Source organism: Coffea eugenioides, unplaced genomic scaffold (genome assembly GCF_003713205.1).
Source record: "Coffea eugenioides isolate CCC68of unplaced genomic scaffold, Ceug_1.0 ScVebR1_1460;HRSCAF=2310, whole genome shotgun sequence".
In the NCBI taxonomy this organism is placed as follows: Eukaryota; Viridiplantae; Streptophyta; class Magnoliopsida; order Gentianales; family Rubiaceae; genus Coffea; species Coffea eugenioides.
Genome location: NW_020861864.1, coordinates 4374 through 28560, shown reverse-complemented (window position 1 = coordinate 28560; position 24187 = coordinate 4374). Strand labels below are relative to the sequence as shown.

Genomic DNA, 24187 nt, shown 5'->3' with positions numbered 1-24187 from the left:
CCATTCTTTCCTCAATCCTATCAAAACGGTCGGAAGTCACCATTAGCTATTTTTCTATAGCTTAACTCCGCAGATGGTTTTGTGATTTCATGATTGGACACATTCAGGTTGTAATTATAAAATATAAGAATCACTATAAGTTAGCCATGAATTAATCCCAACCATAAGCATTAGCACTAATATCGATCAACAAGGATTGTAATGCTCTAATTCATCATAATAATCCACATTTTGTGCTTGCATACATGTTATTTAGTAGCATGATCAACCTCCACACAAGTCAGCAAATCACATGATAAGAATTAAAAGCATTAACATTCCTTCTCTGCTCAATTTCATGCATCATGGTGTCCATTTGAACTTGTAACTTAATTACATCAAATTTTGCCTTTAAGCACCTTAAACCATCTTCAAAAGACATACCTTCAGTAATTTCTTGGTTACCTCTGTTGAAGGAGTTTTGCACTTGGTAACCATCCATTGCCAATATTCCACTTCTCAAGCATTGTCCTCCAAATTCACCTACCCTCCTCATTATCTAAAATTACTTTTAAACAATCTCAAAAGTAAGATTAGTTAAGAAGGATAGATTCCAAGACACAAACAAAAACAGAAAAAAATAAAATAAAATAAAAGTTGATTAAAAAAAAAAATGACATAAAACACATAAGATACAGCAAAAACAACAAAAATAAGAAAAATTGTCTAAATTAATAAAGTTGCTCTTCACACCGATATTGCCAAATCTTCCCCGGCAACGGCGCCAAAAACTTGACGGGTATTTTACATACGTGCAAGCTAAAAAATACCGAATTACACCCGTTCACTGCAAGTATACAGATCAACTAGTAGTTTAGGGTATATATCGGGTCGATCCCACAGGGAAGAATGCAATTACCGATGTTTTCAAACTCCTTTATTATTTAGACTACCACAAATATAAAATTTAAGAAAATAACACCAGAAAGCTCCTAGAGATATGGAATTCATTACTACTCTTGCAAATGAGATTATCGGTTAAGTGAATGCTATTATCTTGATTAGTTATGGCGTAATTTCCTAATGTATGTGAAACCTACTTTCGTAGTGAATCAACTATACTTGTAATTAAATCATACCTACTCTCGTGGTTATGAAATTAACTACAAGTTCATTTCTTCTATGAAATTACATGAAACAAGTCACTTAAGCCGCATAGGTGCACCTCTACTTTCGTGAGTGTACTCCCTAGGCTTATCACTTCTTTGAACTAGTGTTAAATTCCAATTTTCATTGCAAACTTAACACCTTAAGATTATCATAATTAATGGCCAGTTAATCATGATTAGATAACCAAAAGTGATAAATAGCTTGCTCAAAATAATATGACCAAATAACCAAATAAACATCATTAACAAAATATAGCAAGTTCAACCATAACTCTAGGCATAAACTTTAACTAAACATATTAAACACAAAATCCAGAATCTTATATATTAGCTAAACTTGGAATCAAATACAAAAGATAAAGAGTTGGAAAGGAAAAATAACCCTTGTCACATGAGCTCTTTCCTTGCCTTCTTCATCTCCTTCTTCATCTTTGCCTAGCTAATAAACAAGAAGGATGAACTACTACTCTATACTAAACTAATCTAACAATAAGAGAATGGAAAAGCTACATTTTTGCAGACTCCAAGCTTCTCCCTTATGCTCTGCATGTCCTGGTTGCTCCCTATATAAACTGCTCCAAAAGCTCCTTTTCCATTGGTCCAAATTTGCTGCATTTGATTTCCAAATCTGAAATTGTTAAGATAGTCAATAGCCTTTGTTTTTGACTTGAAAATATGCCAACTTTCTTGCCCTTTTGTCTTCTAAAGCATGTGCACCGAATTCTCTTGCAGATTGTAGCTGGAAAGTAGTCAGAACACAAGAGAATTGACTGAGCAAAATTGCAGAATTGGCGGCCGGAAAACGCGCCTACCAAACGCGGTTTACAAGTCAGTTTTGTGTACTGCGCGTATTCAACTTTGTCCTTACTTCAGCTGGCGATTTTCTCTATCCATAAAGGCTGGAACGTGGATTTTTTTGTAAAACACCCAAAGTTGTTAGCCGCTTTGAGTTAGCTTTCCAATGCTTCGCAAGAAATCAATCCAAATCTGAGCTTTTTTAGCCCTGAGATATGGATCGAAATACTAAACACTGGTCAGAGCCTCTGTTTTCCCACTTTGGACACGGCTGAGTTGAATTTCGTATTTCAACTTTTGACTATGAAAACGGCTGAACTGGACTTTGATGTCTTCATACCAAATGTAGATATATCTCTTAGCTTCAAAATGGTAACCAAGATCACCTTGATCCGATCTGTGTAGCTCCAGATATAGTCAAAATACCAAAACGTGTCAGAGTTGTCAAAACCTGACTTTTCTTGATTCAAATTGCATTTTTCCTTTTTACACTTCATATTTTATTTTCACCACTTTAATCCATCTTCAATCATCCAAATATCTTCTCAATGCACTTCATTTGATGATTGAATCATTAAACCTACAAAATATGAAGTTTTTCCCATAAAAATCCAACAAATGCAATATTTAGCCAATTTAACATAAAATGTAGATTTTTACCAAAACCTTAGTTATTTTAGTTATAAAACTAAATAATCAAACCAAAATTAACTAATAAAACACACTAAAAATACGTAAAATAAACCCTTGTCAATGGACTCAATAACATGTCCACAATCTTTGATTCATCGTGGACTCTTCCTACAACATTTGGAACAAGAATAGAGTCGGTATGTCGGCTTGTTGTGGCTCCTGCAGCAGCAGGGAGTGCGGCTTCAATTTGGAACCGGAAGACCAGTCCCAAGTCATTTGCCTGCCGATTGATCCTTTCTAGGTTCATGTTGATCTCCCTAATCTTTGAAGCCAACCTTGAACGAGAACCAATTGTATTAAAGTATGAGAAGAAGAAACATACCTTTTTCTTGAGTTGATTTCTATACTTCACCTCCCGATGAAGAGTTTCATAGTTGAGCTTGTCCAGCACATTCTCCACTTCAAAAAGCTCTCCTTCAAGCTGCTTGAGCCAATTTTTCACCCCTGGGATATGCATTTTCCCGTCGGCATCAGCCAAGATACCTCGGATGGTTTCAGCAGTGTTGCATAGTCTCTCCAACTCCTCTCTGAATCCAAGAACCAAACTAACACGATCAGCGGTGAGGGAAATAACCGTCTCCAATGCAACCTGAATAGTAGCGCTTATAGCTGCATCGGCCATTTTTCTTGCTTGGAATTAAAATTAGAACAAAAGTATTCTAGTATCAATTCAGGTGATGATATGGATGCTTTTTGCAATGAGATAAGAAGAAATTGTTCAGCTTCAGCAGCTAAAAGCAAAAAATGTTTGGAGAAGAAAAGAATTTGAAGTGCTTCTAAGATAAGACTTCAAGTGCTACTGCTTTATTCTACGGTGGGAGCCTCAAGGATTGATAAATTAAACTAAACTGTAGTAATAATCCTAGTAGGTAAAGAAACTTCTATTACAAACAAACAGGGAATCTTCTTTTTGGACCAGCTACCTTGCTTCTTGGCTGGTTAAGAATAGAGACATAAAGTGGATGGTATATAGGTTTGCATCTCAGTTATCAAACTTGTGATCTCAAGTTACTTGAACATATATTTTCTGAAGAGAACAATCATCAAGGAATTGTAAAATAATCATCAGTAATTTGTTTCTATTGTAAAATTGTTCAGAATTGATCCATTTGAACTTCGCAAATCCAAGGATTTTTTGTCCACTTTCACGGGGAATTGGTGTCGCATTTTTGACCTACAATCCAATTTTCTTTCCTTTTCCAAAAAAAAAAATGGTCACTGAAGTCTGGGGATTAGTAACTTGAAAGATGCATTTGCTTCGATCTTGACATCAAAGGGGCATCAACAATTACATATTACTTGTTTTTGTGGAACTGTTTCACTTTGATAAAGAGTAACTTTTGTGTTACATATGTCTCGATCTCGGGTAAGGAAAGACAGAATAATTACTTGGCATAATTGCTTGAGATAATTTATGGCCAAGATTAATTAACCATGATGTGATGACTCTCATTTGCATATTGATTACAACACAAATTCAATGAAGCAAAAGAAATAAACAGAGAGAGATAGGAATGAAGGATCATAAGCAGAGTAGTTACACATTAAGTGATAAGCTCCGGAGAGATCTGTGCCACATTGCTGTCTCTTGCTCGAGCCTGCAAAACAATCAAAATGCTAGAGTTCAGTCCAGTTGATTCAGGAAAGCCAGAACTAGACAGTTGAATTTATGGCAATAAACAATCTTACAGCTAGTGACGGAGCCAGGATTTTTTCCTTTTCGGCCCGCCGGGGGGGGGGGGTGGTGGGGATTTTTCCGAATAAAATTACTTTAATATGTTATGTTTAAAATAATTTTCATTTATTTAACTATATGACATTTTAAAATATCAAATATTAACTTTAATTATAAAGGTATGTCTATTTCATAAATATGTAACATAGTTATACTAAAATTAAGACAAGAAATTACATTTGATTAAATATCTTATAACGTCACAAACTACCTAAGTTGTACATTATGAAAGATACTCCAATATGTCACTTGTGCAAAAACAAAAATATAACTATTTTCAAATAAAAAAAGATAAAAGTTATGTTAACATACCTTGAAATTTCATCCTCTTTTATTAAAAGAAAATTGAGATTTACGTTCTTTCATAGAACTAAATTTATGTATAATTGAATCAATGCTAAATTTTTGAACAACTTGCTTTTTTTATGTACATTATTAGGCAATCATTCAAGCAATTATCTTTTATCTTGATTGGAGCTTTGTTTTCATTATCTTCATAATTGAAAATGTCCATTCTATAGACTATAGAACGGAGCCAGGATTTTTTCGTTGAGAGGGGGCCTAAATTTTTCTGAACAAAATTATCTTAATATGTTATGTTTAAAATAATTTTCATCTATTTAAATATATGACATCTTAAAATATCAAATTTTAATTTTAATTACAAAGATATGTCTATTTTATAAATATGTATTTTAGTCATAACAAAAATTAGGACAAAAAATAACCTTTGATTAAATATCTTATAACATCACAAACTACCCAAATTGTACATTATGAGAAGATGCTCCAATATGTCACTTGTGCAAAAACAAAAATATAACTATGCAGTATAAATATAACTATTTTCAATTAATAAAAGATAAAAGTTAAGTTAGCATACCTTGAAATTTCAACCTCTTTTTTTAAAAGTAAATTGAGTTTTACGTTCTTTCATAGAACTAAATTCATCTATAATTGAATCCGTGCTAAATTTTCGAACAACTATCTTTTTTTATGTACATTGTTAGACAATCATTTAAGAAATTATCTTTTATCTTGTTTTAAAACTTTGTTTTGATTATAATCATAATTGAAAATGCTCGTTCTATAATTGTGGTTGACATAGGAAGAGTGAGAATAAATATAATCAATATGTTAACAACAAGATAGATCACTCAATTTCTTATCTTCACCAAGCCTTCAGGTAATTATTTGTATAATTGTATATGGGTCAACAAGAGGATAGATCACTAATTTTAAATTTTTTATCAATTAGGCAAAGCTGTATATTTGTATATGGACCAATAAAGTAATTATTTTTGTTTTAACTCATTGATAATTATGAATTGAGTCTTTTATTATAATATGTCAGATTGGGTCAATTTACTATGGATCATCAAATTATATGTTTAATTTTTTGAACATTAAATATTAGCACAATAAAAAATAACTTTTTTTTGAAGAAAAAATTAAATCAAAGGTGACTAATTCATACACACACAGATATATATATATATATATATATATATATATATATATAAACTCTCATAATATAAACTAAAATTGTAAAAAATTGGGAGGCCAATTTTATCTTAGACATATATTTACATATTATGAATTAAACTTTTCAAAACTATGGGCCCCCTTGGCTCCGTCATTACTTACAGCTGGAACATAGGAATCATCTGAAGGAAGCTGCTCATTTACATAATCAATAGCCTCTTCAATCTTCTCAAATGTGTTCTCCCAACCTTTAAGGAAGGACATGGCCTAAATGATAAACAGCAAATTCAGATTAGAATTAATAAATGCTAGGAAATGAAACTGCAACTCAAGAAATATTCATCTGCTAACCAGAAACCTATATATCAAACCAGTGATGCATTGTGTTGAGAAAAACCGATCCTGCGGCTTGAAAAACTAAAGGTATGTACTTTTGGGATCATATCAGAAACAGCAGCCCAATTAGATCTATGTAAACTAAATAGAAGGGGTCCGTTCATGGTTCAAAGACCCGGCCGAGACGGAGACGACTTGGCCAAGTCATTATTGGAACGGGGTTTTTTGTTTCAATGTTGAGATGAGATCACTCCGAAATAATGGATCGCTGAGAACTCGACCGAGTCACCGAGAACTCGATTGAGAAGTTTCCGAGACGGATAGAAACGGCCGAATCACCCTGAATAATTCTGAGTCAATTCGAATTTTTATTATTTTTACTAATTTTTTATTATTTTTGTTTATCTTTTTTTTTTTACAATTTTCAAAATATTAAATGCTTGAAAAATTTGAAGTTTAGCCTAGATTGCGACTAGGGCTGACCGGATCCGTCAAATTTATCCGGGTATGGGTAGGGATTTAATTCCGTTACCCGGATCCGGATCCGTTTTGTCAAACAAAAAAATGGGTCGGATACGGAATATAGTATTCCGACCCGTATTGGACCCGGATTCGGATATAAATGGATTAATAATTTAAAATATATATATTTATTAATATAATTTGATTAGGATGATGTATTTGAGTAATCAATATAATTGGACCCGGATCCTAATCAATATAATTTGATTAGGGTGATGTATTTGAGTAAGGTTAATTTGATTTCTTTTCTTATTTGATTTTTTTGTATTAGTTAGAAATTAGCTTATAAATATATGTTTTTTTCTCATTTTTGTTCGGAATTATAAATTTTGTTAGTTTTTTTTCGAGTAGACCCTGATCCGGATCTGGGACCCGTCGGATCCGGATCCGGAAACATAGAGTAAAAGACCCGTCGGATAAACGGGTCGGATCCGGATCCAATATAGTGTGCCGGGTCCGGGTCTGGAATAATGAATTCCGGCCCGGACCCGGCCCGTTGACAGGCCTAATTGCGACCGATGAACCAAGACCGATGTGAAACGGTCCGAGCCACGACCGCGCCTTTGAACCATGGTCAGTACAGACATAAAAGAAACATCATCCTACTTAAACCGATTAAAGCCTACCAAAATTCAAGAAGTTTCTCCAATCATGCAATATCGTGTGACAATAGGTGTATCAATCCAAGGCTTCAACTACATTGGTAATGCATGCAGACCAATCAGCGGCCAAAGAACGAAGAAAAGCAGGAGAGTAAGAATTAAAGCCACTTGTGCATTAATTTCAGCACTGAAATACCCATTATTAAAGGACATCCAAAACCCTAAAATACCCATGGTACCGTAGCCTTTCAAGAAAGCTAAGAAAAGCTCAATCAAATCCTGACAGCAAGGTCGAGCACTTGGAAAGTTGAGAGCTCTAAATCAAATTTAAACCTCAAATCTTAAAATCTTTTTCATTCCCTTTAAACTCCATTAAATCAACCTTAAGCACTTTTAGCTGGATTTATGTACCACACTTTCAAGATACTTGAACAGAAACCTCCCAAAAATTTCTTTTTACTTGAAAAACATATCTTATTTTAGCTGTTGTTATACAAGTATATACAATACGAGCTCTCTTTCTCGAGATCTATACACTGATAGTTATTAATCTCAACTTGGCTTAAGATTCTAATTGGTTAACCTAGTGAGTCGACCACTTAATTAAATCGGGTTATTAAGTTAAGCAGACACAAAAATAGCTCGTCGGCTTTTTAATGACTCGGCAATTAAATCAGGTTAAACCAAAAAACAAGCGGAGTTTTGAATAGCTCCGTTTTTAGCTATTCAATTTGGAGAAAAAAGTCAACGCCATGCCTGTTAAAAGGTTCTTCCATCTCAGAGAAGGCTCCAAACTTTGGGTCGCATGCCTTTTTGCAATTTTTTTTTTAAAAAAAAGATCTTACACTATAGACTTTTACCATATCTTCACTCTTATATAAAAATCTCACACTTTCTCACTTTCATTTTTAGTAAGGGTCAAGACGGTAAAAAACATGAATGTAAGGCACCAAAAAGAAAAGAAAATGAACAAAAGGCTGCAACAATGGAAAATAATTTCATTTTGGTTTGCGTTAAATATCTAGTTTTTTTTTTTTTTGCTACAAACAACCAAAAGTTGAAGCAATTAGGATGAATTATTGTAAACATTTGCAATAAAAATAATTACATTTGATATTGAAAAACTTTCATAGTATTATGTGCTAAAACTTCATACTTTACAAAATCATGATTCACTAATTTGATATGCTGAGGTCTTGGAACATAATATCCAAGGCCACTTTGACAGTATTAGGCAATTTTATGGTGGTTTTTTTATCAAAATTTAAGTACTATAGGGATTGAATTAAGAGTTGAACAAATGTAGATTCACTCGCCGATTTTATCCATTGATTGTTGGATGTAAGTAAGGTGATTACTTATCAATCATTACCAATCATTATCACGTACGTTAATAAGTAAAGGTAATTACTAAATGAAGTACTTGTGTGGATTTTTGGACAAAACATCCACTTGTTTATTCTTGTTCTTCCTTCATGTTAAATCAAATATTTCAATATGAAATTTTAATGTATTTACATCTATATTTGTCTATGTTGACAATTTTATTACAAATTTAAGCAATCATCAACCAATTAAAATGCCAAGCAGAAAAAGAAAATTTGTTGTTCCCTCAACTTAATATTTTAAAAGAATATTTAATTAATTGCAAGGTCCTTTTGTTCGTTAGGAGATGCATATTATTGCTTTTGGAAGACTTTTTATGCCGTAAAAGAGCAATTTTCCACCACATCAACTAGTTATAAGCACAGATTCATACAATTTGTCTCCAGGATAAGATCAAAGGACATTCTTTTATTTTATTGTTACTCTTTGCTACATTAGGAATCTTTTCCATTTCTTGCTTCTACTCTGTTTTACAAAATTTTATTAGGAATCTTTCTCATTTCCTGCTTATACTCTATTTTGTATAATTCTATTTACAATTTAAAAAGAACTGTTTGTACCGTCACAATAGTTCTATTAACTCTTTCAAAATTCTATTTTTCTTTGTTCTTTGACTCGTTCAATATATACAGGTTGTTATAGACTTGTTTGTCATTCATTGTTCAATCGTCCCATGCTATTATAGTAATGACACCCTGCTTCCAGTGGGTCAAACAAATAATTTACTAGAAACAGAGACAGATGCAGTGCAAAGCATCTTTGATAAATCTTGCCTAATGTTTATTGGCTCACAGACAAGAATTTTTTACCCCACCCAAAAAAAAACAGCTTTCTCACCAATCAGCCTAACGCATTCCTAATTGGTCAAGTGTTCCCAAGAATGTACTGATAGGGCATAATTTGTTGTTAATTTTATGATTAATTTCCCTCTTTGTCTTTGCCAAATATTGTTTTAATTGTTGAAATGTACTTATATTTGGTATTTGGCCCTAATTACAGGAAGTGGAGCAAACAAGTGCTAAAAAAGAGACTTTATTGAGAAAAACACTCCACACATGGGAAGTTCTAAAAGGAAATACAAGCCGGGCTCCACAAGATGCTACAAAAAGGGATTTCCTATCTTTATGCTGAAAAGGGTGGACTTGTACTAGGAGTCTTACGGGTAAAGAGAAAACTAAAAACAAGGACTTTGGCAAAGCTCCAATTCTTTGGCCCTTGGACTCTCAATTCAGTGGGGACCACTAGAGATAGCATTAGACTTTCTTTTGGCTTTAAAAAGGGAGAAACGTGCAGGAGGTTTTCTTATCAATAGTTTTAGCTTAGCTTTTAGCATAGTTTAGTTTTATTCTTTCCTTTGATGGCCTGGACCTCAATTAAATTACGTGTAGATTTTCTCATGAGGCGTGGCTAAGTTTCCCATCTAGTCGAGGAACAACGGAGGACTTGGTTCTACTAAATTTGTGAGATCGAATTAGTTTTTATTTATTTCCTATTATTTTCTAGTATTCGTCTATCTTCTACTTTATGTTCATATGGTTGTTTTATTATTCGATTATCCAGGGCCCGGATTCTAGATTAATTCAATAACCTGAAGCCAATTAGGGTAGTTAAATTCGTAATTGTTTAATTATTCTAAACTGGTGGCAACTGGCATGATTGGGTTTGTGTCAGGGAGATAGACATGCTAACTTAAAGAGACCCTCGTAGCGTGTTGATTGGTTAGAATTAGGCTCTTCTAATTATTCATGTAATTAGGGAATTGAACTTCTATGGTCGTACCTAGGGTTGTTTCCTGATTAGAGAAATAGTCAACGGTCGTACCTTGGCTATCGACAAATTGAGGAAGAGTTGGTTGTTTATCGCGTGTATGACAACTATAACTAATTTATCAGATAGTAACTGGAATAATCCTTGCATCTGTGATCGAATTAAGTGAACCATCTCCGAAGTTGTCTCTTGGCTAGAGTTCGTCCATTATTATTTTTATTGTGATAATTAGTTATTTGAGTTGTAGTTATTTTATTTTATTTTAATTTATTCCAAATAATTTAGTTACTCTCATTTTCAAAAACCCCCCATATCTGGAACTTGAGAAGAAATTAAATTATCCCCAGTCCCTGTGGATTCGACCCTGCTTACCGCTATATACAGAATTTGTATTTTATTTGAGCAGGTATTTATTATTGCACAGGTTTGACGCCTGTCAATTTTTGGCGCCGTTGCCGGGGACTGGTGCCAGATTAATTTGTTTCTTTTTGAGTTCATCTTGTTTTTATTTTTTTATTTTTTATTTATTTTTCTCTTATTTTTTTTATATAGTTTATGGCTTCTAACACTCCGTATTTTGGTGATAGACTGGATTTTGTTTCCGGGGAAGGCGATGAGACTAGTTTTTTTGCTAAGTTTGCATATTCAGAGGCAGTAAACTCTATTAGAGAAAGAATGGCTGCTGCAACCTGTAAAATTTGTTATGCCAGGGATCATTCGACCGGTATGTGCCCCGAATATCAAGATAATCTGAGTGTCCCACTCAATAATTATGGAGATTTTTCACCATGGTCTCAAACGTGGTATAACCCTAATCCAAACGGGTATGATCAAGGATGGTGGGATAACTCCAGTTATAATTATACAACAGGGCCACTAGATTTTCAACAGCTAGAGTCTCAAGAACCGTCATCCATGTCAGGTATGTCTCTTGAAGAAATGGTTGAATTAATAGCTACTAACACATATCAAATTCAACAGGAGGTACATCAACTTCAACAGGAGACACAAAAGATGAGTGAAGAGATGAAAGAAGGAAGGCGTGAATGGGCATCTAAAATGAGCAAATTGATTTCTCCAGTTTATGAAGAATTGCCCTCACCGACTATTATCGACCATGAGGAAGATGAGAGTGCAATTATTCTGACAAATGACATGGTACTGCAAGGGTCTCAAGAAGAAGAATCTAAAGATGCAATTGAAAAGAAAGTTGAAGCGCAAGAATTGAGACCCCAACATCAAATGGTTCAAGTGAATGAATCCAGTGAACAATCTCCAAATGCGGTGACATCTCCTCCATTCCTTGATCAATATTTTCCTGACTCTTATTCTTTAATTCCTGTTAGTGAGATTGATTTTATTATACCAGAAAATTTTGAGTTTCTTGACAGGAACAAGTTAAGAGTCACGATGGCAAAATATCTCAAACCAGTAAGTGCTTGTGATGGAGGAGTGAATGAAGACTTGAGGTCATTACTTGGTTGTTTGGCCCCATCTACTAGTCCAAGGAAAATCGTAGCTCGTGTGTTCAAGAATTACTCTATTTACGAGGGTTATCAGGACTATATAAAGGATGAAGCATTGAAACGAGCCACAAGATTTTATCCTCCCTGAGCAAAGATGACAATGTCTAGCCAAAGACATTAAAGAAAGGCGCTGCTTGGGAGGCAACCCAAGGCTATTTGTTTTAGTTTTTGAACGTTTTTTTTAGTTTTAGTTAGTGTTAGTGTCAATTAATAGTGTGATGTTTGGTGACAGGAAATTGGCAATTAAGCGTGCCCTCGCCAGGTGGTCACGCCTGAGGGGAAGAAATTTTCGTTCAGGATCTGAGGACTCTATAGCAGTTGAGCGTGCCCTCGCTAGGTGGTCACGCTAACGGATGGAGAATTTTCAACGGACGGAAAAGACTAGAGGGCGGTTAGGCGTGCCCACGCCTAACACTGGGTTTCTTTGTAAAAAAAAAAAAATATATATATATATATAAAATATAAAAAAATAATAATAAAAAAAAGGACACGAAAACCTACTCTTTTCTTTCTTTCTTCTTCCTTCTTTTCTTTCTTTTCTTCTTTCCTTTCCTCTGCTTGGTCCGCCGCCGAGCCCCACCTGGCCGCACGCCGCCACTGCTGTCCGCCGTGCCTCCAAGCCACCATCGCCACCAGCCCTTCAGCCCTCCACTTGAGCACGCCACCACCAGCTCGCCCGGCTGTCGCGACCGCTGCCTCCAGCCGCGCGCCGCGAGCCCCACCATCTCCCTCTCCTCGCGCGTTCGCCCAACCGCGCGGCCAAGACCCGCCGCCAGGAGCTTCCTTGCTCGAGTTTCACCTGCGCGAACCACTATCACCTCACGACCGCCGCTGAACTGACCTCGCACGCCACCAGCTCCTCGCAGCTTCTACCTCCACCACGGGCAGCTTCACTTCGCGGCCAGGAGCTGCCGCGAGCCCGACAGAGCGCCGCCCATCTCCCCCTGCGCTGACCAGTCCGCCGCCGCCTCTCCCTCACCAACGGTCAACCTCGTACTTCACCAGGCGCTCCAGCTTCGCCCACAACCAGACCAGCTCGAGCCATTCTACCCCAACCTCTTCACTGTTGCTGCTCCGCTACTCGAGCCATTCCCACCTGTCCAAATTGACAGGTGGAGGTATTGTAATTTCCTCTTCGATTAGTGTTTTTCTGGTTCATCAATTCCTAGGATTTTGCACATTTTTTTTCGTGGGTTTTGTGGTGGCTGAAACCAGTAAGTAATTTGGGTATTTTCTGGGGTTCACTTTGGGCTGAATTGAGTTTAATTGCTGCCATAGTTGGGATATTTTCTGCTTTTTAGTGAATTGTTGGCCGTTTGATTACTTTTTGCCTGTGACTCACCAGTGGTACTGGTTGAGGCCTTTTGCCTATCGGTATTGCTGCTATTTGAAGATACTTGCTTATTTTAAAGTTTAAGCTCTTGTGGTTGAGTTGCTGCCGTTGAATTTAATTCTTTCCTGTCTGTGCACCAGTGGTACTGGTTGCAGTGTTGCTTTCCATTTCTTAATCCTCTGTGCCGGACTACCTATTCGATTCTTGAGTTTTGGTGCCTGAACTGTTTCTAGACTTCTAACCAGTGGTCAATTGCTAATTTTAGCAGGTTGAAGTGGGTAATTGACTGTCCAATTGGAGACAGTTGTTCCGATATTGGGTCCGATTGTGTCTAATTGCTGAAAATTGTTGATTTACTAGGACACTAGCACAGTTCCTAGTTCGTTCGAGTTGCTGTTCTGTTGCATTATTGGGAGTTGTGCTCTAGTATTGTGGCTACTTTCCTGCGTTTATTTGTTGAATTGGGATATGCATGTGCCGTTTGCATTTCCTTGTGGAAGTTGGTTGCCTCTAATTCACTTGTTTAGACCACTTTGCTGCGATTTTGGGGTCCATTGATTCTGCATTTGACTAGTTTGGGACCACAGGTGCTTATTGATTGCCAGTGCTATAAGTGTTGGGGTATTTGTATGTCCTCTTGGTGATTGAATTGTGCACTTTGCTCATTGGGTTGGCTTTAAAATTGTTATTGCTTTGAATTTCTGGCTTCCATTATTTGTTGGCAATTGTAGTCTCTTGTTGCTTAGAGTGATATCGAGAGTCCATGGTGAAGCCACGAATGGCACCAGCTCCAGTTGTGAGTTGATCCACAATTTCCACCTGAACCGCCCCTATTTTGATGACTTCAGGGAAGTACCGTTGCCCCTCTCCTTCCTTCTGCTCTTACATTATCACATTGAGGGCAATGTGTGAATTAGGTGTGGGGGGGAGGTCAGTTTGGGTGCTAGTATTTCCAGTTTTCGATCTTTAGGTGTTTTTCCTTTGTTTTATTTTGTTATTTGTTCTATTTTTCGTTTATGTCTTCTTCTTTCTTTTTAGTGGTCAGCTCTTCTATGACTACCAAGTTTTGATGCTAGATTGTTGCCTCTAATTCTACCATTGCCAAGTTTTATTAATAAAAGGGCATTATGTTAATGTGGTTGAATTCAGGAATATCTCTTTGGTGAATAGCAATAATTGCTTAACTTTTCCAATTTTTGGTTAACTTTTCTAGGCATAGGGAATGATTGTTGGCATTTTTCATGTGAATTGGTCCAATTATTAATTTTAGTTCTCCATGTTTGGAAATTTGAGGCTGGCTGCTGTTATTTTTGTGATATTTTCTAGTTATTGTGGTATGTTATCATAAATAAGAGTTGACTGTACTCCACTAGTGGTTACTACTGATTAACCGGGGATCTTCACCTAAAGTGTCGATTCTCGCGTCAAAAGGTAGTAGTTGCTATGAGTGCGTGGTCCTGTAGCGATTGGAGCTGAGTAACCGGGCTCCTCCATCTGTCAAATGTTGGAGTTCGCGTCAAAAGGCTCTAAGGGCTATAGACTAAGTCTTTTGTTACTCCAAAAAATAAAAAATAAAAAATAAAAAAAAAGGAAAAAAGTAAAGATTGTGTTAGTATGTGAATAAGTCAGCTTGCCGGTTTGTGATCTTAATGTCGAGATTTTGGTTAATAGTTGGACCATTTGCTGATAAATGTGAGCAACCATTCCTTTTTCTTAGATTAGTTTGCTTTAAATTGGAGGAGTTGGTGGTTGGGAAGCTAACCGGAGTGGTCTTTCTTGGATCTTAACTGTGATGCTTGATATATGTTTTTCCGGGCATCTTGGCAATATGATAGTTAGAGCAATAGCCATTGTCGAATTTTTGGTGTTCAATTGCTGTTCTTATGCTTGAGGGCAAGCATGATTTAGGTGTGGGGGGAATTGATAGGGCATAATTTGTTGTTAATTTTATGATTAATTTCCCTCTTTGTCCTTGCCAAATATTGTTTTAATTGTTGAAATGTACTTATATTTGGTATTTGGCCCTAATTACAGGAAGTGGAGCAAACAAGTGCTAAAAAAGGAGACTTTATTGAGAAAAACACTCCACACATGGGAAGTTCTAAAAGGAAATACAAGCCGGGCTCCACAGGATGCTACAAAAAGGGATTTCCTATCTTTATGCTGAAAAGGGTGGACTTGTACTAGGAGTCTTACGGGTAAAGAGGAAAACTAAAAACAAGGACTTTGGCAAAGCTCCAATTCTTTGGCCCTTGGACTCTCAATTCAGTGGGGACCACTAGAGATAGCATTAGACTTTCTTTTGGCTTTAAAAAGGGAGAAACGTGCAGGAGGTTTTTCTTATCAATAGTTTTAGCTTAGCTTTTAGCATAGTTTAGTTTTTTATTCTTTCCTTTGATGGCCTGGACCTCAATTAAATTACGTGGAGATTTTCTCATGAGGCGTGGCTAAGTTTCTCATCTAGTCGAGGAACAACGGAGGACTTGGTTCTACTAAATTTGTGAGATCGAATTAGTTTTTATTTATTTCCTATTATTTTCTGGTATTCGTCTATCTTCTGCTTTATGTTCATATGGTTGTTTTATTATTCGATTATCCAGGGCCCGGATTCTAGATTAATTCAATAACCTGAAGCCAATTAGGGTAGTTAAATCCGTAATTGTTTAATTATTCTAAACTGGTGGCAACTGGCATGATTGGGTTTGTGTCAGGGAGATAGACATGCTAACTTAAAGAGACCCTCGTAGCGTGTTGATTGGTTAGAATTAGGCTCTTCTAATTATTCATGCAATTAGGGAATTGAACTTCTATGGTCGTACCTAGGGTTGTTTCCTGATTAGAGAAATAGTCAACGGTCGTACCTTGGCTATCGACAAATTGAGGAAGAGTTGGTTGTTTATCGCGTGTATGACAACTATAACTAATTTATCAGATAGTAACTGGAATAATCCTTGCATCTGTGATCGAATTAAGTGAACCATCTCCGAAGTTGTCTCTTGGCTAGAGTTCGTCCATTATTATTTTTATTGTGATAATTAGTTATTTGAGTTGTAGTTATTTTATTTTATTTTAATTTATTCCAAATAATTTAGTTACTCTCATTTTCAAAAACCCCCATATCTGGAACTTGAGAAGAAATTAAATTATCCCCAATCCCTGTGGATTCGACCCTGCTTACCGCTATATACAGAATTTGTATTTTATTTGAGCAGGTATTTATTATTGCACAGGCTCGACACCCTGTCATGTACATTATTCAAACGAGGGGAAAAAATCGCAAAAGTGAGAAATCATGTTTCTGCCATGAAATCAGTTGGCTTTTGCTGCATCAACTGAAGCAATATATCCAAACTTTCAAATTCACTGACAAGGCCTTGCTGTTGATTCTCCAAATCTTCAATCTTGATGGTGCCAGGAACAGGACATATCAAGGATGTAGTACAACAGCTTGTTATTGTGCTCAACATACTCCCTCTGGAACCTTGGACGGTCTGCAAAAGGTAGCATATAAGTAATTGTCAGCCTCAAAATCCTGGAGACAAGTTGTGTCAAATGTAGCTTTGCTTTTTCAATATCTAGAAAAAGAAAAGAAATGACTCATGCAATCTTTCATTACTATTCTTTAAAACCTCCAGATATCAATCCATCCACATACCAAGTAAAAGCAAGAACAAAGACAAAAAATTGTAATTTGCTGATGAGAACAATATATGCAATACATATCAGTGTGCTGCCACATGGTCACACGAGAAATAACAACAGAGCTTAATGACAAATCTAAAATGAAGTTTGCTGCTTCCCAAATCAAAACCAGACAAGTTTCTAAGTGGAAAAATGAGATTAGAATGCAGAGGATACTTTGCTAGGTCCGACGTCCCATCCAAATCTCCGCTTTTGTATGTTTCCATCTCTCAGACAAGAAAGTTTCCCCATTTGATAGTGTGTGGGGCAAGATAGCAGAATGCATATTATTGTAGACAGAGAAAGGGAAGCAGCTAAAAGAGGCGAAAGAGATAACGAAAAATGATTACAGGAAGAGGAAAAGTAACAAGAGTCCTATGATCTCTCTATTGAATGATTAATTTTTTTTTTAAAAAAAGGATGAAAATGTCATAAATTTGGTCACCAGATGCACTTTTACTCCCAAATAAAGATGAAGAAGCGTACTATCAGGATGTACTTATCACATCATTCTAATGCATCCAACTCTTTCCCAGAAATCCCTTCTGAACCAATAGACCAACTCCAGTTTGATTGAAATAAGCCTTGTATGTTGATAGCTCTCCAGTGTCAGCTTCCATGCTTCCCCCCCCCTCCCCCTCCCCCTAATTTCTTCGTCCTCCATATCACACTTAGCAGGCCTGCTACTAGCCATTTTCAGTTCAGCAATCAGCATGCTACACCAAAGGGAAAAAAAAATTTGGTAATTGATTTACTAAATACATATCAAGAATGCAGATTAAAAAACTATCAAAACTGCCCTGGAGATGAACAAGCTAAATTGTTACCTTCCTTTCTGCAGTCTGAGTAGGAGAAGATGAAAAACTTATGTTTGAGAAACTTGGGGAGAACCAACTATTTATGAAGCCTCCATCATAGCTAATGATATCTAATGAGCTTAATAAACATCATTGATAATTGCCTTCATCTTCAAACCCTGTCTGGTCAATGAAATCATCTTCAAACCCTGTCTGGTCAATGAAAATAACTTCTGTCCCTTGGTATTCTAGTAAGAAATGCAACAACAAACGATGCTGTCCTTTCTCCAATAACTTAAGCTATGCCTCCTAAGACTCTGGAAAGCATCACAATGGTATATTTCAGTATGCCTCCAATTATAATAAACAATGAAAGCAAAGAAAAGTTATGGTCTAGTAACTAGTGCAAGAAAATGGGAAAAGACCAGATTCTTTCACAATCAAAAGACATGTTTAACACCAAGTAACTATAAAAATCTTAAAAAGCAAAAGATAAGCTGTAGGAATAGGGTAAAAGTTCACAAACAGATAAAAGTACAGGAAAATGCCCTGTTTTTAGGCCAATTACATGACTCAAGCATACTAGAATGCAAACTTGCACCAATTCCTTGTACTTTTACTAAATTGGATGGAGGTAAGAAAAGAGTTCTTGGGGAGAGAAATGCTGCATTATCACATTTCTGCACAACATACCTCTTGAGCTCTTCTTCTTCTTCAACAACGATGGGGAACACCATGAAGCTGATGTTTCAGCACTATCAATGCTTTTTTGTTCACCCTCTCTGCCTGCTAGTTCATTGTCATCGATTTCTTCTTCTTCACTCTCACTGCTTGCCTGCATGGTAATTGTGATGTATAAACTTCTCAAACTTGTGAAACATGACAAACAACTATCCAAAATTATTGTAACTTGAACAGCAAATTGTATCTTGAATTTTCTTTGCAAATGTTTCTTGATTAGCTTTAATGTTGTCCATTCAGACCAGCAATATCAGTGACAGAAAAATGAAGAATGCGTCCATGTACGTCTAGCATTGCACATCAAATGAAGCATTTTCCAACACATTCAAACAAAGAGGCTAATTGTGTATGCACCATAGCTAATAATTTCCAAATAGAATGTAACAAGTTGAAGTGTAAGGAGTTTTTAAGATGTTCAAAATCTTTCAGTGGTTCAGAGAGGCAGAGGAAATCCAGAATTTTGGTCTCTTCCAATTTGTTCAAAACCAGGCTTTGTTAAAACTAATCTTTGAAGAGAAACCAATGTCTGCCCAAAAGAAGAGAATTACATAGGATGGCCATATGGAACTAGTGAAATTTCATAGAAGAGGCAGAGAATAAGAGACTGAAGAGCAAATATATGTCAATGAGATGCAGATACAAAAAAATTTATATACATACATACATACATACACACACACACACATATATATATATATATATATATATATATATATATGAGTGTGAACTTTAGATTGGAAAATCTCACAGGATCACTTGAAATCTCCTCCGCCAAGTAGATGCCTCTTTGGGGAGTGTATCGTTGTCTTAATAGAGGACACCGATAAACTTCAACACTTGTTAACTTGGTGAGGCGTCTCATGGTGGCCTCGGATGGTAAAGATTGAAGCTTTTTGCAAAACCATAGCTTTAGGGTTTCAAGGGACACAAGGTCTCCAATCCAATCTGGTAGCGCTTCTAAACCTCCAAAGTTGTCCAGACTTAGTGAAGTGAGGGTAGTCAAGTATTGAAGTTGGTGTGGCAGGGACTCCGGGTGAGGCAGCCCTTCTAAGCGAAGCTCACGGAGTGTTGATGCATGTCTTAAACCAGACCAATCAAAATCATCGATTGAGGAGTTATCTGAGGAGAAGGGACTGTTGATGCTCAATCCTCTTAAGCTGGTCGCAAAAGCAAATCCTTTGAACCTACGAGGGATCAATTTGGGACATGCTCTTAAGATGAATTCCTCGAGAGAAGGCGTCTCCTGCAAATTAAGCGAAAATGACACCAGATTCGGGCAGTCCGCCACCCATAGGTACCGCAAAGACGGGCATGACTCGAACATTTTGTCGGGTATAGTGGTCAACCCATAGCAATGTTGAATACTCAACCACTTAAGACATGGTAGGGGGCATTTCTGTCTATTTACTCCTAGACAAATTAGTCTTGGGCAAATTGAGATGGTCAGCCGCTGCAATCTCGATCCAAACACATCTTCTGGCAGCTCCCTAAGATTGTAGCATCCCACGAGCATCAAATCCCTCAGCATGGGAAAGGCATCTACTTCTCCTTCACCTGTTGTTGACCTCACTTGGTCTGCATCCTTCCACTCTACCAAATTCCACATATCTGCTACACGGAGTTCTTCAAGGACAGGAAAGAATTTTCGTCTTCTAGTGCTGCTGCCTGATTCTCGTGATCTGCCCTCCTCCTCATTAGTAGTAATACCGTAGAATTCATCTCCAACAGATAGGATGTTGTCCAAGCTTATCAAATAGAGACGTTTGAGGGATGGTAGTTGTCCTAATGCGGGGAGTTCACTGGATCTCCTACAAAATTGTATTCGCAACTCCACCAATTTTGACAAATTGATAAACCATTGCGGAAATTTATTACCCATACAAGAATCAATTTTCAGCTTTTCCAAATTTGGGTGAGGTTGGAGACCTTCCAACACATCCTCATCACGGTTATCACTTTCCCGATCCCTACTCTCCCATTCAAACACCAAACACGATAGATTTGGCTTTTCAAACAATTTTGCTTGTTTAGCTGCTTCTTTGCCCTTTACTAGTCCAAGATTTCTTAAATGCAACGATCCTTTAAGATATTTCAAGGCCCCAAGCTGTTCGACACCACAATCCTTCTCTTGGCTTACATTAAAGAACTCTAGAGTTTGAAGACAAGTCAATCGTCCCATCTGCATCGGCATTTTAAATTCTATATGATAATGATAGTATTTTAGATGTCTCAAGCTAATCAAATCGCTCATCCGTTTTGGAAAACCACCTTTAAGTGCACCATCGCTCATCGTTAGTGTCTGCAAATTATATAGCTTGCAAAGAGAATCTGGCAAACTTTTGATTCTAGAAGATGAAATGTCGAGCAACCGCAAATGTAGTAGTTTGCCAATGGAGCTTGGTAGAAACTCGACATCATCGCCAGACAATCTGAGAACATGCAAGTACTTGAATCTTAAAAGCATGTCAGCAGATATGCCACCTTCTAGATGGAGAAATAACGTGCGAATTGATGTTGGTATTGTCCTTGTGGTATTTTCTGCCAAACCTTCAGAAGAGTTCAATGCAAGGTAGCGATCCTGATTGCTGCTTTTTGGATTGAGAATTGATTTTGCAAAATCATGCACAAGATCGTGCATTTCATAGTACGTTCTCCACGACTCTTCGACTTTTTCCAGCAAGGAATTTTGCAACAAAATCCTCAAATACTCGCCTCCTGTTTCCTCCATCACTCCATTATTCTTTAGAACAAAACCTTCTGCAATCCAATGCTGAATTAGTCCATCTTCTCTCAATTTAGTGTCCTGAGGAAAAATTGCGCAATATGCAAAACATTTCTTAACTGATGGAGGTGATAAATGATCAAAGCTCACCTTAAGTATTTGATTGATTTGGCCTTGGTCTTCATTCAAGAGACTATCGTCCACGATAGATTGCCAATTCTCTTTTCCATTGCTAAGCAACAAGCCTCCAATTAACTTTGCTGCCAGAGGTAGGCCACTACATTTTCTTAAAATTTGCATCTTTATTGCTTCCAATTCCTGTGATACTTCTTCCCCTGCCAGTACCATTTTTCTCAAGATAGACCAACACTCATCATATGATAGCTTTTCTAAGCAATGAGGATGATGATTCATCTTCAGAATTTTAGACACAGCATCAGCCACACGTTCGTCACGAGTAGTGACAAGACACCAGCTTCCTTTGGTTGGATTTAGTCCCTCCAAAGTGGTAAAAAATTCATTCCACAATCCTTGTTCATGATTCCACACATCGTCAAGGACAAGGAAATATTTTTGTCTCTCGAGCTTATCTCCAATTTTCTTAACGATAACATTCCTGTCGTCCACTTTTACTTCTTCTTCTGTCAATTGTACTAAAATGAATTTGAAGAGCTCCATTATTTCGATTTTTCTAGCCACACACACCCAAAATTTGTTTTTTCCAAAGTGACGACCAATTTGTGGATTATTGTAGACTGATTTGGCCAAAGTTGTTTTTCCTATTCCTCCCATGCCGGTCACGGGAATCACAGAGACAACTCTTTCAGCCGGGCTTAACAACATTTCTATTATCTTTGATTCATCCTTTGTTCTACCCACTACATCTAGAACAACAGTAGAGTCAGTTAGTCGGCTTGTTGTGACTCTAGCAGAAGCAGGGAGTGCAGCGTCATTTTGGCACCTGACGACCAGTCCCATGTCATTGGCTTGTCGATTAATCCTTTCAAGGTTGGTGTTGATTTCCCTGATCTCCGAAGCCAATTTCAAACGCAAACCAATTGTATTGAAGTTCGAGAAGAAGAAGCATACCTTCTTCTTGAGTTGATTTCTGTACTTCACCTCCCGACGGAGTTTTTCATAGTTGAGCTCGTCCAGCACATTGTCCACTTTAAAAACCTCTTCTTCAAGCTGATTCAGCCATCGCCGCACCGCTTTCCTATGCATTTTTTCGTCAGCATCATCCAAGAAGTCCTGGATCATTGTAGCAAATTGGCTTAATTTCTCCAAATCCTTTTCGAACACAAGAACCAAACTAGTACGGTCAGTGGCAAGGGAAATAACCGTCCCCAACAGAACCTTAATGGTAGCGCTAACAGCAGCTTCAGCCATTTTTTCTTGCTTGGGATTGGTAGGATGAAATAACCTGATGTCGATGATGGCGATATGGATGCAGGATGCTTTTTGCAATGGGATAAAGGAAGGGATGATTCAGCTTCCGCAGCTAGATCTAGGAACCAAAATCAGTGGAGAAAAGAAGACTTTGGAGTGCTATTGATTTAGTCAATGGTGGGCCTTCGTTGTGGAAAGAATTGAATCATATTTTTTGATCGAAAAGAATATGGGAACTCATAAATGGTAGCAGTAACTGGATCCAAGTAGGTAGTGAAGCTTATAGCATTACAAAGAAACCATAGGAAATTATGCTTGCAAATTTTATTGGGACAAAGGAATTCACAATGCAAATCAATAAACAAAAAGACACGTCTTTTTAGACTAAGCTATTTCGCTTCTTGGATGTATTTAATGATAATTATACCAATAATGAACCCGTGTGTACAGGTTCAATTTGGACGCTTTTGCAATGGAAGTTGCTTGGCATTTTCACCCTTTTGATCAAATGCTAGAGCCATTTAATCTTAAAACTAGTAAGGCTTGGTTGTGCTACATACAGCCAATGCCCACCCTAAAGTGTTTAAGGGTAACAAAATTTGAGGGATTGTTTATGAGTTGAGTGTCATGTGTAAATATATTATAAAGAGTATCTTGATGCATTGCTGGTTAATAAAGGTAAAAAATTCTTGTAATAAAAAGCAAGGATCAGCGCATAAAAAAAATAAAATAAAATTGATAGGAAAAATGTATATTATATTTGGTGGTAATTCCAGTTGGTTTATATAGGTTTAACTGGTGCTAAATAAAATAAATAAAGTGACTAACCTGGGGTAAAGTGATAGGCGAAGCAAAAATCTTGAGTACTGAAAGTAATGCTACAAAAGGAAAACACAAAACATGCTAAAGAAAGTATATGTTACTACAACAAGATATAAATGTATAGATTTGTTGAAGTAAAAAGCAAGAAAAATTGTATTACCAAATGTGAGAAAACAAGAAAGTGAAGAAAGTTTTGTCTCTGCTATGTTAGAATGAGAAGGAAATAAAACAGGAAGGAAATGAAGCATAATAAATGTTGGTAGTGTATGTAAGGGTAATCTATAAGCTGGCTTGTTGAATAATCTAATAATGCAATAAGCTTGGAAAAACACTTTTCTCTCCAAATTAGAACTTATAATAAATAAGCTTTATTGAATAATTTAAAATTTTAACAACATAGAAAATAAGAAAAAAATGCAAATCTAATGGTTACCTGGAAAACAACAACAAAGAGCATTTTAATGAAATATAATAGAGATACATATATTTTTGTCATTTAGACGTTAATGCATTCGTTTGATTAAGAAAGGAAAAAATTAATTGTATAAAAAACACATATTAAGGTATAAATGAATTAAAATAGAATTGATAACAAAAATATATAAACATAAAGTCAAATGCTGCCAAATATTTTAATATGAACAAATTAAAATAAATTTGAAACAGAAAAATGCACACTACATTAAGTAATGGTAATAATCTTTTTC

General features: G+C 36.5%; 2 protein-coding genes across 2 annotated transcripts in view; both read right to left on the bottom strand.

Moving 5' to 3' along the window:
• LOC113755393 (putative disease resistance protein RGA3) overlaps positions 1-3258 on the bottom strand; it is a 5528-nt gene extending 2270 nt beyond the window's left edge. Inside the window, exon 1 of the mRNA XM_027299401.1 lies at positions 2689-3258. Within this exon, the coding sequence (XP_027155202.1) occupies positions 2689-3258 (570 nt within the window). The remainder of the gene's footprint in view (positions 1-2688) is intronic.
• A 13255-nt stretch (positions 3259-16513) lies between these two features.
• LOC113755391 (putative disease resistance protein RGA3) lies at positions 16514-22658 on the bottom strand. Its single transcript, XM_027299400.1, has 5 exons — positions 19296-22658; positions 18500-18641; positions 17837-18123; positions 17496-17725; positions 16514-16819 (listed from the first exon to the last, which is right to left on the bottom strand). Exons 1-3 carry the CDS (start codon positions 22656-22658, stop codon positions 18116-18118), a joined length of 3513 nt encoding a protein of 1170 aa, XP_027155201.1. The 3' UTR covers positions 16514-16819; positions 17496-17725; positions 17837-18115.
• Between the last annotated feature and the right edge of the window lie 1529 nt (positions 22659-24187).

Coding starts and splice junctions, on each gene's coding strand:
- LOC113755391 (XM_027299400.1), bottom strand. CDS start 22,658: ATGGCTGAAGCTGCTGTTAGCGCTACCATTAAGGTTCTGTTGGGGACG. Junction 18,642..19,295: donor AGGAGATTTCAAGTGATCCT/GTGAGATTTTCC, acceptor ATTACCATGCAG/GCAAGCAGTGAGAGTGAAGA.